The sequence below is a fragment of the Falco naumanni genome, chromosome 9, assembly GCF_017639655.2.
Source record: "Falco naumanni isolate bFalNau1 chromosome 9, bFalNau1.pat, whole genome shotgun sequence".
NCBI lineage: Eukaryota > Metazoa > Chordata > Aves > Falconiformes > Falconidae > Falco > Falco naumanni.
The window spans coordinates 35640460-35655271 of NC_054062.1; the positions used below are offsets into that span (position 1 = coordinate 35640460).

Genomic DNA, 14812 nt, shown 5'->3' on the forward strand with positions numbered 1-14812 from the left:
GTTGGACTAGGAAGCAAGAAAGGAATAAGCTACCCACTGTCGCAGGACACAGATGAAGGGGAGGTAACCTTTTCCATATGTTTTGAGTCACTTAGCCACCTGAGCTTTCTTTCTTAGATAGTTAGTCTGTTCAACTTGTATAATTTTTCTGTTCTAATAAAGAGAAGGCTATAGTAAACGCAACTTTAGAGACTGAGTGCTTCTGCTACAATCACATGAAGGAAAAAATAGATGGTCCCATTCCATGCCAGGACCCTGTCACACTGTGCCCTTTTCTGAAATCTGGTATGCCAAATGAGCAGAAAATTTGTGAGGGTGATGATGCAATTTTGTGTAACTAATTGCAGTGCTACCCTCTCCATGAACTTCTGCCAAATGTCCAGCAGATTTCCTGTAGAAAAGCTGTTCAAGAAAGTGTGTTTGCAGAAACAACACCATGAAGACTGGAGCAGGGCACTGTGGTGGGTATGTCGAAGATGTGACTCCTGTTGTCAGCTGAAGGGGCCTTTTACAGTAGCTGGTTTAACTGACTGGAATGTAAGAACAACCCAGAATATGTAGTTGCCTTTCAGTGGGCAGAAATCATGTAAATATGAGAGAGCTTTGTAATTTTTCCAGAATTTCTACTGGAGCTTTAGGTACAAGCTGATGGATTTCTTCTGGAATAGAGTGTAATGCATTCACCTGATTTAGTTGAAGCACACACGCACCACATGCACCCCCCCATCCCCCCCCATCCCCCCCCATCCCCCCCCATCCCCAGTTGGGTTTGGCAGTTATAAAGGAAGAATGACTTAATTATGTGTCGATCTGACTTTTCCACAATAAGCCTGAGAATCTAAAACCATTCTATCAAATGTCACTATTTGATGATGTATTTCACAGTTTAAAACATAAATTTTTTTCCAGAGTCGAAATTAGAACTGCTGACAGTAAGGAAATAAAAATGATTGATGAACTGTTTACACTTGACCAGCTGCTAATGAATTCTCACTCAATATCTTGTTAGTTTGTGCTGAAATAATACATAAGGCAACCTAGAAAATAGCCTGAAGTTCCTAAAACTACAAAGAACAACAATTTAAGTTATTCTGATGCTTTTGATCTATGAACTGTGATATAAGTTGTGACTTTTGATGTTCTGGGATGATATGATCGATAGTATAATTTTTGTTTACTCTTTACTGAATGTTACTATATGTTATATTTTGGCTCAGAGGCAGGGAGAAAGGTCACTTATTTTCCTTCTTGGCCCCTGTAGCCCTTGTTCAGGTGGGGCTCTCTGAAAGGAAGGGAGAATGCACTTGCTTTGAGAACAGCTGAGCATGCTCAGCTGAGAGAAATTTCTGGAGTTTCCTAAGCTAGGGACTAGCATCTCTTGGAGGAGACTTCAGAGAAAGAAGGCAATAATACTCTGGATCCTAAGGGAGTTTCATAAAGTTATTGCATCTCAAAAAACCCCCATAGAGAATTCTTAGCCTGGGAACAAGCTTGTAGGAAAGGAAGGGTACATGATGAGCAAGGGAAGGATTGGCTAACACTTTGATTTTTAGTTCCTTTTATCCAGCAGGACAGCTTTTTTGCTCTTTCAGAATTGTGTTGCAGTAAAGCATAGCTTTGATTCAGTGTCTTTTTGATTCTTTTAAGAAGGTGGAGGAGGTTCTGGTCAAGAAGGGGAGCAGTCGTCTCTGGGAGGCTTCTAATAGCCATTTCTCAGTGATACATGAATTGTAAATACTTAAATCACTATATGGATGAGTTGTTTTTTTCAGTGTGAGAAGGAAGGAGTTACCCTCTCATCAAATATGCTTTCAAGTGTAGGAAATATCTCAGAAGGCTGCAGGTGAGTGTTTAATGATGAGATTAGCAAGTCTGTTATAGCTACTGTCTATGTCAAACTGTGCTATGCAAAAAACTCATTTTTATCTCCATTGCTGACTCTTGACTATCATCTGTAAAAGTGCAAAAATCCCACTACTTTAAAACGTCAACTCTTCTAAAGTCAATGGTGGAACTTCAACTGACTTTAATGGAGTCAGAGTATGTTGTTTCAGGGAGTTAAGCTCAGCTCTGTGGATATAAAAGAAAAGCTGTGTAGCATCTGGTAAAAATAAGGGGGAGGGAGTAAAGGGGCTCATTAATTTTTTTAAAAGTATGGTTGGTGTTGAGTTTTTCATGCAGTGCTTTTTGTGTTTGCCTATATTGCCAGACACCCATGTTTATTGTAGTGCCTTATAAACATCCTTTGGAAAATATACTTAATATTTTTGTTACAATGCAGTCCTGGTTGTATTTCTTACTGGTACTGTGTTTTGTGTTTTTTGTTTTGACATCCTTTCTATGCAGTTTGGCTATTACTTTCTTGTTCTATTGACATTCATGATGCAAGTTGGAAGAATTTTTGCAAAGCAGAAGGAAAAAATTGTGGTTTCACCTACTGTTTAAGTGAAGCAAATTAGGAAAAGAAAAAACGTTGAAAAATTGTGTAAATTCATTCTGTTTTCCTCAAGCATTTTTTATCAGTATTTTGTGGCAGCTGAAATTTTTGACAGGACTAGACTCTGTATGATTCTCTTGGCCTCAGACTGCATATAATTATTCGGAGTACGCTGTTTCTCCTTGTAGGAAGCCTTATTACCCACAGGCAAATGTAATCTATCATCTTTTCCTTCAACAGTTCCCCTTTTCCCTCAACCCCAAAAGAAATCATAAAAGATTTATAAGGTTCTGCAGCACACAAAACCTGCTTCATTATCCTTAAATCAAGTGTATCTGATTGCAGAGCTCTTATTTTTATAAGAATTTTGGGAGCAGAGTATTTTACGGTTTTTGGTGTGCTTTTACTAAAGGTGAAATATGCATTTTTAAAACAAATTCTTTTGAGAGATATTGCTGCAAAGTAAAAGCCCGTTTTGTCAGAGGGGGAAAAAAAAAAAGGGATCTACCTTGAGATGTCCAAAAAGTATTCAAGCTGAAAAGATAACAACAATTCAGATAGTATGGTCTTTTGTATATATATGTATATAGTGTTACCATCCTATCTTTCTGATGTAACATAACGTCTTATTCACCTATTTTTACTGGCATGGCAGATGAAGTAGACAGCTTGTTGAATCTAGATGTCACTGTGTTCACCCCCCTTTGCCAGTAGATTAAATCTGATTTGGGACCAGTCAATATGAATAAGCACTTGATTTGTGCTTCCCATTTTCATTACTTGCTGATCTTAATCTGTTACCATAATGACCGATTACACAGTTTTCTCAAGTCCTTCACAGCTGAACCATTTTGGTCTTCCTTTTATGTTGGTGTCTCAATCTTTTCTCTCCTTTCTTTCTCCATTTTGTACATCTACCTCTTCTCCTGTGCAGATAGAATTATTTTTTTTCCTGGTTGGATGTATTTCCTAAACTTTGTGGTATAGGAGAATATGTTTTCCAGTGAAATGCTGATTCATTTTTGTACTGCTTAAATGGAGATACTGGCTTTGAGAAATAATTGTAAGGATTTCAGTTGTTATTGGTAGTTAGCACATTTCACCCTCATTCTTAATTACTGGTTTGCTTATTTATCTCTTCAGTCAGACGGTAAATGTATAAACTCATACTATTTCAGCTTAGTTCACCTGTTGATGCTACAATATATATATGTTAAAGATTTTCTTTTTATAATGTTTGCTTAATTTTTTAATTATTTTTCATGGTTACCTTTATAGCTGAGAGTCTTGAAAATTGTTGTTGATGGCAAAATATGCCACTAAAGCACAGCAGACTTCTGCTTTTGATAGAGGCAGCATTGTGTGTCCTCATTGCCCCATGTAATTGAAATAATTCTCATATAAGAAATCTATTGGTGTCCTTAGCTACATTATTTATGTATGTATTTATAATTCTTTGATTTACTTTTCCACTTCTGTTGGTTTCCCTCTTAGGTGAAACAGGTTGTTAGCAATAATATATTTTTAACATAAACGCAGTTGTTTGAGACTCTAATGTAGAGTTATTGGCTTCACAGAGCAGTTAAAGAATTAAGATGTCAATGTTTGCATGTGTGGGTCTTGTCTTTATTTCTCTGTGGTCAGTTACTCCTTCTAGTTCATTTATATAAGGCCAGCTTTTTTATTTCTCTTAATGATTTACATTTGCTTACTCTCTTTCTGATTACTCAGATATACAGAAGATATTTGGTACTAGAGAAAATGGAAATAAAATGTTTTTCATTTGAGTGGAAGGTAGAAGGCTTTTTCATTATCAGGTTATTTGTTTGTGTATATTCAGTCCAGACTTAAATTTAATCCTTCTCATCTCCTGTTTTATTTAGTGCCTTATTAACCTGTACGTCCCTTTAAAAAACACCCTTAAATATCTTCTATTCTACCTACATATAATTTTTAAGAATATATTTTTTTTGTTCCAGCAGCAGAACTTAGTTGCGTCTGTGTTTATATCCCCTTTCTTTACATCCTCTCTCAGGAGTAATACTGAATTTTTGCTGCATTTAAATCACTTCAAGTTTTAGCTAGCAATATGAGTGTTTTAGTTCAGTAACTATTGTATTTTTGTGGTATTAGCAATTGCCCTGCCTAAATTTCCTCCCCCTTCTTCGAATTTTGTAAAAGAAAAACTTTAAAGCAAAGTCTTACAAATAGGCCGTTAATTCTTATTTCTGGAAGCACAAATCAATTTATTCTTTTTCAAAGAATAATTAAGGTTTTTAGTAAGATACTTGCATATTACATGAAGAAATCTTTGAATATAATTTATAGCAGTATAAATGATCTGAAATAAGTTCTTAATTTCAGTGGGTCTCTTAATTCCTTTGCTAAAGAAAAGGTGGAACTTCAAAAATCCTGAGGCAAAATGCATGCAGGCAGGGACGAAAAGAATGAACAAGAGCCAACGCTTGTGAATATTGGAGAAGAGACTGGCAGCAATTTACATTTGAGTTGTCATTTTAAATTTAAATCATAACAGTGATCCTGCAGTGCAGAACAGAGGCAGATCTTTATGCCTGTTTAGGATCCAGGTATTTTCATGAGACTTTGTAGATTCAAGGAGTTATTCAAAGAAAAAGGAAATGGAGGAAAGCTTCAGGAAAAAAGTAGCCTAGAAATAGCTATATTTAAGCTAGACATTAGACAGGATTATGAGTCCTGTCTTACAAATCTTACGAATGGTAACATCTTAAAAATGGAAATAGAAACTTAATCAATAATACTTATTTCTGATCAGGTTCACTAATTCCATTCCTATTTAAGTATATACTTTTAAAAATATTTTTTCATAAAAGAATGTACTGGTCATTTTCACAAGTGGTGCATCTGTTTTTCTGGAAGCTCAAATTTTGGGAAAAAACTTACTTTCTTCTCTTCAAATATTATGAGACTTTCAGTCAGTAGTAACCTGTATGGCATTTGTCAAGGTGGCCATGACATATACGGGTTTAGACATCCGAGAGTTGCAAGCAGCAATTACGTTAGGTGTAAGGAAAAATATTTTAATAGCAAGAATAGTTAAGTATGGATACAAATTGATGTAAATACTGTGTTTCCCCAGAGACTGAAGGTTTTTGAAGAAGTTAGAGAAACATCTGCCATAGTAAAGGTGATTTTGCTTTGAGTTGGGGAGGACATTGTGTTCACCCCTTCCAGTTCCACTTGTGAAGCTTCTGTTTTAATCGCTTGATAAAAGTAGAATTAGGACAGTTTTTACTGACATATATTCGTCATGTATTCAAGGATTTAGGGTGCAAAAAGTTTTAAAAAAACCCACCCAAAACAAAAAAAAAAACCCAACCAAAACACACCCAAAACCCAACACCACCTTGTGTAGTGTAGTGGTAGAACAACAAAACCAGTTTGATTTTTATTAGCATCTTATAGCATTAGCATATTTATGAGGTTGGTTTGTAAGATCTAGTGGTGAAGCAAAAGGCACTTAAGTCAGACAAGCCTGTGTTTGGTAGGCAGCAAACCTGTTCAGCTCTGGAGACTGATACCTGAAAGGTATTTAACCCTGGGTTTTTTCCCTCCAGTAACTCAGTCTGAATATTTTTTTTATTTATTTTTTGCATTCTCAATTGTGACAGAGCTTGGAGAAAGGAACTAGCAGAAATGTAAGGAGAAATATGAACTGTCTAGATAATGCTAAAGCAGAAGACAAGAAAAAATAATTTTCTTCATGAAAACTTGCATATTCAGATATAGCATTGATAGTTGTATTTTTTCTTTCTTGAAAATGAGAATAAAGATTTTCGATAGTGAAATCTAGACTATTTGTGTGAGTTTACAGATTCTTTAAAAATAAAGTTACCAACAGCAAGATGTAAGAGGGAGATGCATCATCATTACTAGAAAAATAAATCAGTTTCATTATTTCTTTTGAAAGAATAAATGACAACAAAATGTATTCAGTATGAATGGTTCAGTTAATGGCTTTCCATGCCTCATTTATAACATACTCTTGTATAAAACTACTGAAATTATTGAAGTACCGAGTGCTAGAGGGACACATCATTTTCTTTTAATGAGTATTCTCATCCCCAGTTGATTAGTTTTGGTTCTCTAAAAGGCACAGAGTTAGTATATACAATGTTCAAATTATTTGACTTTGAAATATGTTTCATTGGTGCAATCATTTTATGATTAGATTGTAGATAGAGCTATTGCTAAATTGCATCCACCTTAAAAGTCTGTTTCTTAAGGAATACAATGTGGAAGGCACTCTATGAAAGCTGGAAAAATCATGTTCTTATGTAACTGAACATTTTAAATTCCTCTAGTGTTTATTACAATAACATCCATCCTGTTTACATGAGTTGACCCAAGGGAATTAATAAGGCAGTCATCAAACATTAGTTAATCTAAATAAATTCCATACTAATGCAACATTAATTAATGCTCACATGTATATTTTTATTGTTACATGTGTGATGTCTATAGTGATGACACTTTGAAGTGTCCATTGTTATTGTTACATGTGTGATGTCTATAGTGGTGACACTTTGAAGTGTCCATTGTTATTGTTACATGTGTGATGTCTATAGTGGTGACACTTTGAAGTGTCCACTATCATGGATGTATTAGAGCTTTAATGTAATAGGACTGGGTATAATGAATTCCATGTTGCAGGCTCATTTGCTACTACACAGCAGGTGCTCCTGTGTATTTAACCATCTAAAAAGACAGTTTTAAGGAGGAGTTATTTACATAGAAAATTGATGTTGATAAAGTAGAATATAAGCTTTATTGCCATGTGGGATTTTCACAGTTGTGCGTGCTGCACTTCAGCTTACATAAAAATTCTTGGCAAGTTTCTAGTGGCAAAATGTTAATTCCTTAGGTGTTCATTAAAATAACATTAATAATGAACTCTGATGTTCACGTTGATTTATTCTGAAACTTTATAATTAAAATTAATCAGATTCTATACTTAGGTAGAACAGGAAAATGGAATTTGGCCTTGTTACTTTATAATAGAACTGTTAATTCACTTAAATGTTAGGTTTTTTTGTGGAATTTAATGAACATCTGCTTTTAAATAAGGATCATGCAGTCAAACTTTGACCTAATAAGAGATTCCTGTGTGTCTATGTTGAAAAGTGGTTTGCTATACTTTGTGAGGAACAGGCTTATTTTTTTTTTACTGTTGTGATGGACTTGATAAAGCTAAAAAAATATTCTGCTTTCTAGTGAGCTGAATCTTGATTTTAAGAACACCCACAAGGGAAATCTGATAATTAAATCTACAAGGTTTCAGATAATGTCTGTACTTTAGATGACTGGATGGATGTTATTCAAGCTACCTGGAAGTTGTCAGTCTGTCATTATTAATTACTTGATAATGATATTTCTGTGTCAAAAGTGGAAGTGAAAAGTGTTATTATTACACTACTCTATCATTCTTCTCTACTGGAATAAAGAAAGGAGGCAGCTTTTATTGTCAAATAAATCTACTTTCTTCAGGAGTTGTGAGTGTTATAGATTTATGTGGCTTCAAAGAAACCATATACATATTCAAAGAGGGACTATATAAGACACCACATTTTGCTCATTAGGTCCCTCACCTACAATTGTTGGGGACTGTAGGAGCATTCTGGGGAAATATTCCTGTGTGCTCACCCCATTCTTTAGTTCTTTGGGTTTCATCTTTCAGCTGCTGTTCAAGCCATGTTATCAAGCCTAGATGTACTTTGTTCTGACCAAGTAAACCCATTATTATATTCATTTACAGGTATTTATGCCTTTACTGGCAAGATTTGCCTTCAGGAAGCCCAGGCCTCTGTGAGCCATGTAAAAGTCTGGAGCAAAAAGATCTTTCCCTCAAGGAAGGAGGATCAGGCTAGGGAACACGTGTTGAACTGTTCTTTCTTACTTGTTCAACAGACTATTTCTGCTAGACCACTTAGCAACTAAATACAGCTGCTTGTATTTGACACTGTACATGAGCATGCAATTAACTATCTTGAAGTGCCTATATTGCTAATAAAGCAATTTCCAGATTTATTATGGTTCCATTGATACTGGAATCCTGGTGTCATTATTGTAGTCAGTGGTGTTGCCCTTGCAGGTTTGTTTTGGGTTTTTTTTACCATTCACATTGTGGGTTTTGCACAATTTCTGCTCTCTTGTCCAATCTGAGGATTGGAAATAACAGTAAGGGATAAAAAATGCCTTGAGATAGAAGGGCAGAAATTGAGTGGCTGTCAGTAAAGCTATCTAGTACACAACTTCTGAGGCTGGTACGTTTTCCATTTGTTGTATGTTGCTAAAAGAAGTCTGATATTTGTGACGTATCTCTGAAAACTGTGTATGGATTTTGTTGTTGTTAGTGGTAGCTGTCAGATCCCTTGTTTATACAACAGTTTATACAATGCCTTATACTGCAAATTTTGATCGCTTTGTAATTGAAACGCCATTTGCTTTCTTGTATAGATGTTATTTTTGTGTTATGTTTTTATATACTGTCTTGAGACATATGCCATAATTTGTCAGATTAATCGTTAATCTGCCTATACACCTTCTTTAGATAAGCACTCCTTTCAGGTACTTGTGCTCAATTTCCTAATGGGTATTTCAGCCCTGTAACTTGCTGTACAAATATGATCCAGTGATCAAGGAACTGTGAATTGTTGCTTGTGGCTAGATTTATTTTAAAAAATGTCTGTGCTTTTTTTATTGATAGAGGTTATACTCCATCAGTTTGCATTCTGCAAGCATAATGAATTCACCCAGATTTTTCTTGATAAAATGATCTAGCAGGGTATGGTGGTGTCACTTGACTGTAAGACTGAGATCGATGCTGTTGGCTACTGCTGTTTCTGGTTTATGGATCTTGCAGCAAAGGCTAATGATATATGAAAGTGACCCTCTGTAAATAAACATTTGAATAGATAGGCTCCGCCTACTTTCTTCTTGCTAACTTGTAGCTTAGAAGACTGGGGCTTTCTTAGGTGATATTTTGTTTTGTCCTCATAACTAGAGCATTTACTATTTCTGTGCAGTCCAAGTCAGAATAAAGCTGGCAATAGTATGTCAGAAAGCAGGTATACACACACTAACATAGGACCTTTGGAGTGAGTCCTTGTTTGGGTTAGCATAACCTAGATTTTTTTTTTTTTGCACGATATGGACTTTTTAGGGAAGGTACCTACCTGCCATCTGGTTTTCTTGAAGACATCCATCTTGTTCAGAATAGCAGATTTCAGGCTGCTATAGTCCATGAAAGAAATGGTATTCAGTTATGTGTATGGAAACATGTTTCAACACTCTAGTTGTGGGGTAGGCAAATATTCCACTGCTGCTGTGGGCCCTGGGGTGTTGTATCTGTCTTTCAGAGCACTGGAGTGGCCCATTTGGGTTACAGAGTGCCTGGCATGGCAAATGCCCAGGAGGCTGATTGTGATAGTATAGCAGACCTGTGAGGTGTGGGATTGCTGCTGCTTCTGTGACCCTGCTGTTCTAACATTTGCCTATTGATATGTTGGTCTGAAACTGCAGGTCTTTCAGGACAGGTCCAAGACAAACCAGATTCATTAATGTATGCTTCACTATTTAGGGCAAGAAACAAAGGAAGAAACATTTGTGTGTATGTGAATAAATACCCAGTAGTGCTCATTTAACAAGATGTATCAAAATGATTTTGTGTCTCTTGACGTGAGAGTTATTTTATCATGTTGCTTAGCCTACGTTCATTAGAGTGTCTAACATTGAAAATATTAATGTTGTACAGTTCTCCATAAATTAGGAGTACATGGTACAAGAAATACATTTGAACATTTGTGCAATTTGAGTAGTTACATCAGTGCCAGGACCATGTTCACGCACCATACATACACATACTTGAGGGCAGTGGGTCAAGGTAAAGCATAGGAAGTACGGAGTAAGAATAGCTGAAATCTTTTGGGAGGGTGATACCTGATCCTAACAGCTCAGGCCTTCTATTACGACCAGAATGCTTAAACATTAAACCTTAAAAACAACATTGAAATGAAGCAGTTAGCTTCTTCCTGCAGTATAAAAGTCACTCAGCTCCAGAATGACACTGCATTTTTGGTTTCATTTTATAATTAGCAAAATGTATTTTCAAACTGTGCATTAAAAAAATCCAGCACTGTAGAAGATGACCAGAAATGCAAGAACCCATGTAGTAAAGAAATAAGAAACTGAAGTGTGGAGATTTAAGATGAGTCTTAAAAAGACAAGTAATGTTTTGAATAGGAAATAATTTATGCAAAATATACAAAATCTATGATGCTAAATAAATAACCAATACAATGTATTCTGTTTTGACACTTTGTTTCCACTTAAAAGATAGTGAATGCAGATTCATTTGTTAACAATATTTTGAAGCTATTTTTCATTATATTTGCTTTATATTTTGTACAAACAGTTGAACTAATTTTAAATTTCAGTCTTCTGCTTTGAAGCTACAGGAAAATATGGTGGGATAAACATTCAGAAAAATAGATTTGTGGTTATATATTTTCTCTTTATTATAAAAAAGTTGCTTCACCATATGAAACTTTTTTCTCCTATACTTTGGAAGGCTCATGTTCCCTTTTATATTTACCAAGTCAGCATATAATATTTTTCTAATTTTTGTAATCTTTTATGATTACAACATGAGGATGGTGTTATAAAAGTTATTCTCATACAGTGTTGAGAAGTCTTGAAGATTTAAAACCAAAGAATGGGATATAGGAATGCTTCAATCCAGATATTAAATAGTAGACAAGCAATGTGTAGTAATTTTTAAAGACTTAATACTACATTTTTTTTATGTTTGTTTAGAGATTTTTGGGTTTTTTTTCTTTGCTTGATGTATCACAATGTTAAAGGACTATTAACCTTTAACATTTGATCCAAATTACTGTGTATTTCAGCAAAGTAGAAGTTTCTTACTTAAGAATAACATTTTACATTCTAAGACTAGTATAACTCCAAGGTCTTGTCTCTGTTGCCACTTCCATCAGCAGCTATCTTTGACAGAAGCAGATTTTGGGCCTATTTGTCTTTAAGTAGAAATACAAATGCCTGATTTGGCAGGCTATGTTTTCACAGCAGATTTTGTAAAGACAGCTGCCTGTTGAAGTCTCCTGTCCATATTGTCTTGCAGAACAGTGAGACTTAACAAAACATCATCAGTGTCAGCTAGCAGTTGCATATGTAAACTTTGTTCTTAAAATATATCTGTTTATCATTACATTTTTCTGATTTAGAAATCAGGCTGTATTTCAAGGCAACAGGTAAGTTTGAGGAGAATTTTATTTTTTTTTTGTAATTTTAATTTATAAGAAAACTTGGCTATGTATTTTAAGAATTTCTTAGAAGTCTGAATAGTTTAACCCTCCTTTTGGTTAATGCATTATTTCTGGAACCAGTAGATAAAATTCTACACATTAAACACAGTAAAAATGATGCATATTCTGCAAAGGACAGAATTTTAGATTAAAGTTTTCTGGGCACAAAAGCAGTAACAAAATGATCCCTACAAAACAGAGTAACTTAACACAAGAAATAACCTTTGTTAATTTGAGACTTTAGAAACTGAAACTTGTAAATTAAGATGTAATTAAATTATGGTTCTGTACATACCAGCTGTTCTTGGTAATTGAAACTTTACAATATGAAAAATACATTACATCTGTACAGTTTATACAGGTAGGTAGGATGAGTTTTGAAAAAGATCCACTTAAAGGGTCATACTCTGAAGTCAGAAAAATACTGCACAACTTAAATAATTACAAATTGTAGAGTTGAAACAATTATTCTTTGTGATTAATTTTTAATTTGAAAAGGGATCCTAGAATCCATAATATTATGTCTTCTCATTTCTGTCCATACATAGAATTTGGTTGCGACCTCTGCTACAGGGAAAAAAAAAACAACCAACCAAAACCCAAAAAAACAACAAAAAAAACCACCAGTTAAGCCAGCTGCTGACTGTGTTCCTTGATTCGTGCTGCTGTTGTTATTGTGCTCAGATCCAGATCAGTTTCTAGGTGTGTTTCCACTGTTTCTTCCTGGTTATTGGAGTCATAGGGCTTGTGAGCAAGCAGTTCATGATGTACTCCACAGTAACTTATCGTGGGCTGATCATATGCAAGAAATGTTGACACATTCATAGACAGTGGTATCTAGGGGAAAAGCAAAAATGAAAACCAGCCAGTTACCAAAAGACATAATCAAATTGTACCTACCTGAATCTGATGTTGAAGAAATTGACTGTCTAAAACCATTGGCTAATTGTTACAATCTCTCTATCCCTCTACTTCCTCCACTCCACCCAAACCCTAGTCTTTACTAGGGTGTTTTAAGCCAAACTGCTGCCACCTTTGATCATGTGGCCTAGAGCCAGGTGTGTGTTTGAATGTATTTATGAGGATTAAGATATGATTGAACTCATATTATCTTTAGAATGTAATTAGCCTCTTCTAAAATCAATCTATCAGGGAGGAGAAAGAGGAGAGTCTTAGTTGGGGATATATGAAATATTTTAAATGAAATTTAAATGTCTTTTCAAGTTTAGAGCTGTTAGTAGATCTTTTTTGAGTACGTCAGTGGGTGTGCTACCTTTGATCTGCTGGGAAATACTCTCAGATGACACGTTTCCTATTATTTATAGCATAAGCATTGATTTCAATCTATCAGCTTGCAGTAAATACTGGACCATGGTAGATGATTGCTTCATCCACTGTTATGCTATGGTAGCTCTGGAAGCTTCACTGTTGCATGTTTAAGTCAAACATTTTAGGCTGAAAAGTTTTATTACATATTTTTTTACTATTGGCAATTTTGAACATACTTCAGCACAGAATTATTTACAATACACTGTAGAAACAGTGGTGAAACAAATGCAGATTTTGAATTTGGATTTGTACTATTAGATTTTTTTTTTACATATTAAGAAAATTGAAGGATAGAAAAGGTGACTATGTTGTAATGGCTGTGTGAGTCATACATTGAAGTCTTTAAAACCCAGACTTCTGTTTTTTTGAAAATTAGTGATATGCAGACCTGTTATAGAATCATAGAATGGTTTGGGTTGGAAGGGATCTCAAAGATCACCTGGTTCCAAGACCCCTGCCATGAGCAGGGACACCTTCCACTAGACCAGTGGATGGGGCTCAAAGCCCCATCCAGCCTGGCCTTGAACACTTCAGGGATGGTGCATCCACAGCTGCTCTGGGCAACCTGTGCCAGTGCCTCACACCTGCACAGTAAAGAACTGCTTCCTAATATCTAATACAACTCTACCCTTTTTCAGTTTAAAGCCATTCCCCGTTGTCCTGTCACTAGAGGCCCCTGTAGAAAGTCCCCCTCCAGCTTTCTGGCAGGCCCCCTTTAGGTACTGCAAGGCTGCTCTAAGGTCTCCCCAGAGCCTTCTCTTCTCCAAGCTGAACAACCCCAACCTCAGCCTGTCTTCATAGCAGAGAAACTCCCAGATAGTTTCTTCTGACCTACACCTTTTGTCTTGTTACATCTTTTTCCCCTCCTTAAGTGTATCCCCTTCTGTCTCTATTTCCTAGAATGGTCAGGATCTGACCACCTGCCATATTTCTTTTTAGAGTAAGTATTTGGGTGAGGAGACTTTTTGGTCACTGCAGTTCATACCACAGCTCATTTGTAACCATCAGTGAAGCTGCTACCAACAGTTGCTTTATTGCTGTCTGGGTGTGCTGGATCACTTTGAGGTTCTCGGGTTATACTCCTGGAATAGATATTAACCCTTGTGGCATGGTGACTAAACACAGAACATCCCTGTTTCTATTTCCTCCTTTGCATTTTTCCTTCCTATTTTCCTCCTGACAGTAGTAAGTGTCTCAGTAAAAGTTTTATCTCTGTAAACCTCCTATACTTTGAACTTTTTTTAAACTCAATTAAGTAATACCATTATATTTGTAATGATAGCTCTTATCTCTTTGACAGCAATTCTAGAGTAAAGAAACACGGCATTGTTTAATTACTAGTGTTGTGTGAACTTCATATTGTTTGGAGTTCAGGTTCAGATAAGTACCCAAAAAGCCTTGGCTTATCTCAGATTTACAGTTGAGAAGCCTTAAAATTGCAATTACTATTCAAGGAAGCATCTATCCTGCAAGCTGATTTCCATTGCATGGTATTAAATATTTGTAGCGTGTGTGTGGCGGTAAAAGTTCCAGCAACCCATTAGCTTTTCAGTAAGGAAGTCTAAAACTCCAGGCTTGTTTTACATAGAAAATGTAGCTAAAAGGTTGCATTTACAAACTGTATAGCAAACTAGAATTTTTTTAAAAATAATTCTGTTTGGTCCTGATAAGAATTTAATCCAGT

General features: G+C 35.5%; 2 protein-coding genes across 3 annotated transcripts in view; one reads left to right on the forward strand and one right to left on the reverse strand.

Moving 5' to 3' along the window:
- CTNNA3 (catenin alpha 3) overlaps positions 1-14812 on the forward strand; it is a 509885-nt gene that overhangs the window by 142922 nt on the left and 352151 nt on the right. The gene's annotated exons all lie outside the window — the stretch shown is intronic.
- LRRTM3 (leucine rich repeat transmembrane neuronal 3) overlaps positions 10973-14812 on the reverse strand; it is a 94264-nt gene continuing 90424 nt past the window's right edge. Inside the window, exon 3 of one of the 2 annotated variants that reach the window (XM_040606313.1) lies at positions 10973-12636. In XM_040606313.1, coding sequence (XP_040462247.1) covers positions 12427-12636 — 210 coding nt within the window. In that variant the 3' untranslated portion in view covers positions 10973-12426. The remainder of the gene's footprint in view (positions 12637-14812) is intronic. The other variant, XM_040606312.1, reaches the window with a different exon arrangement.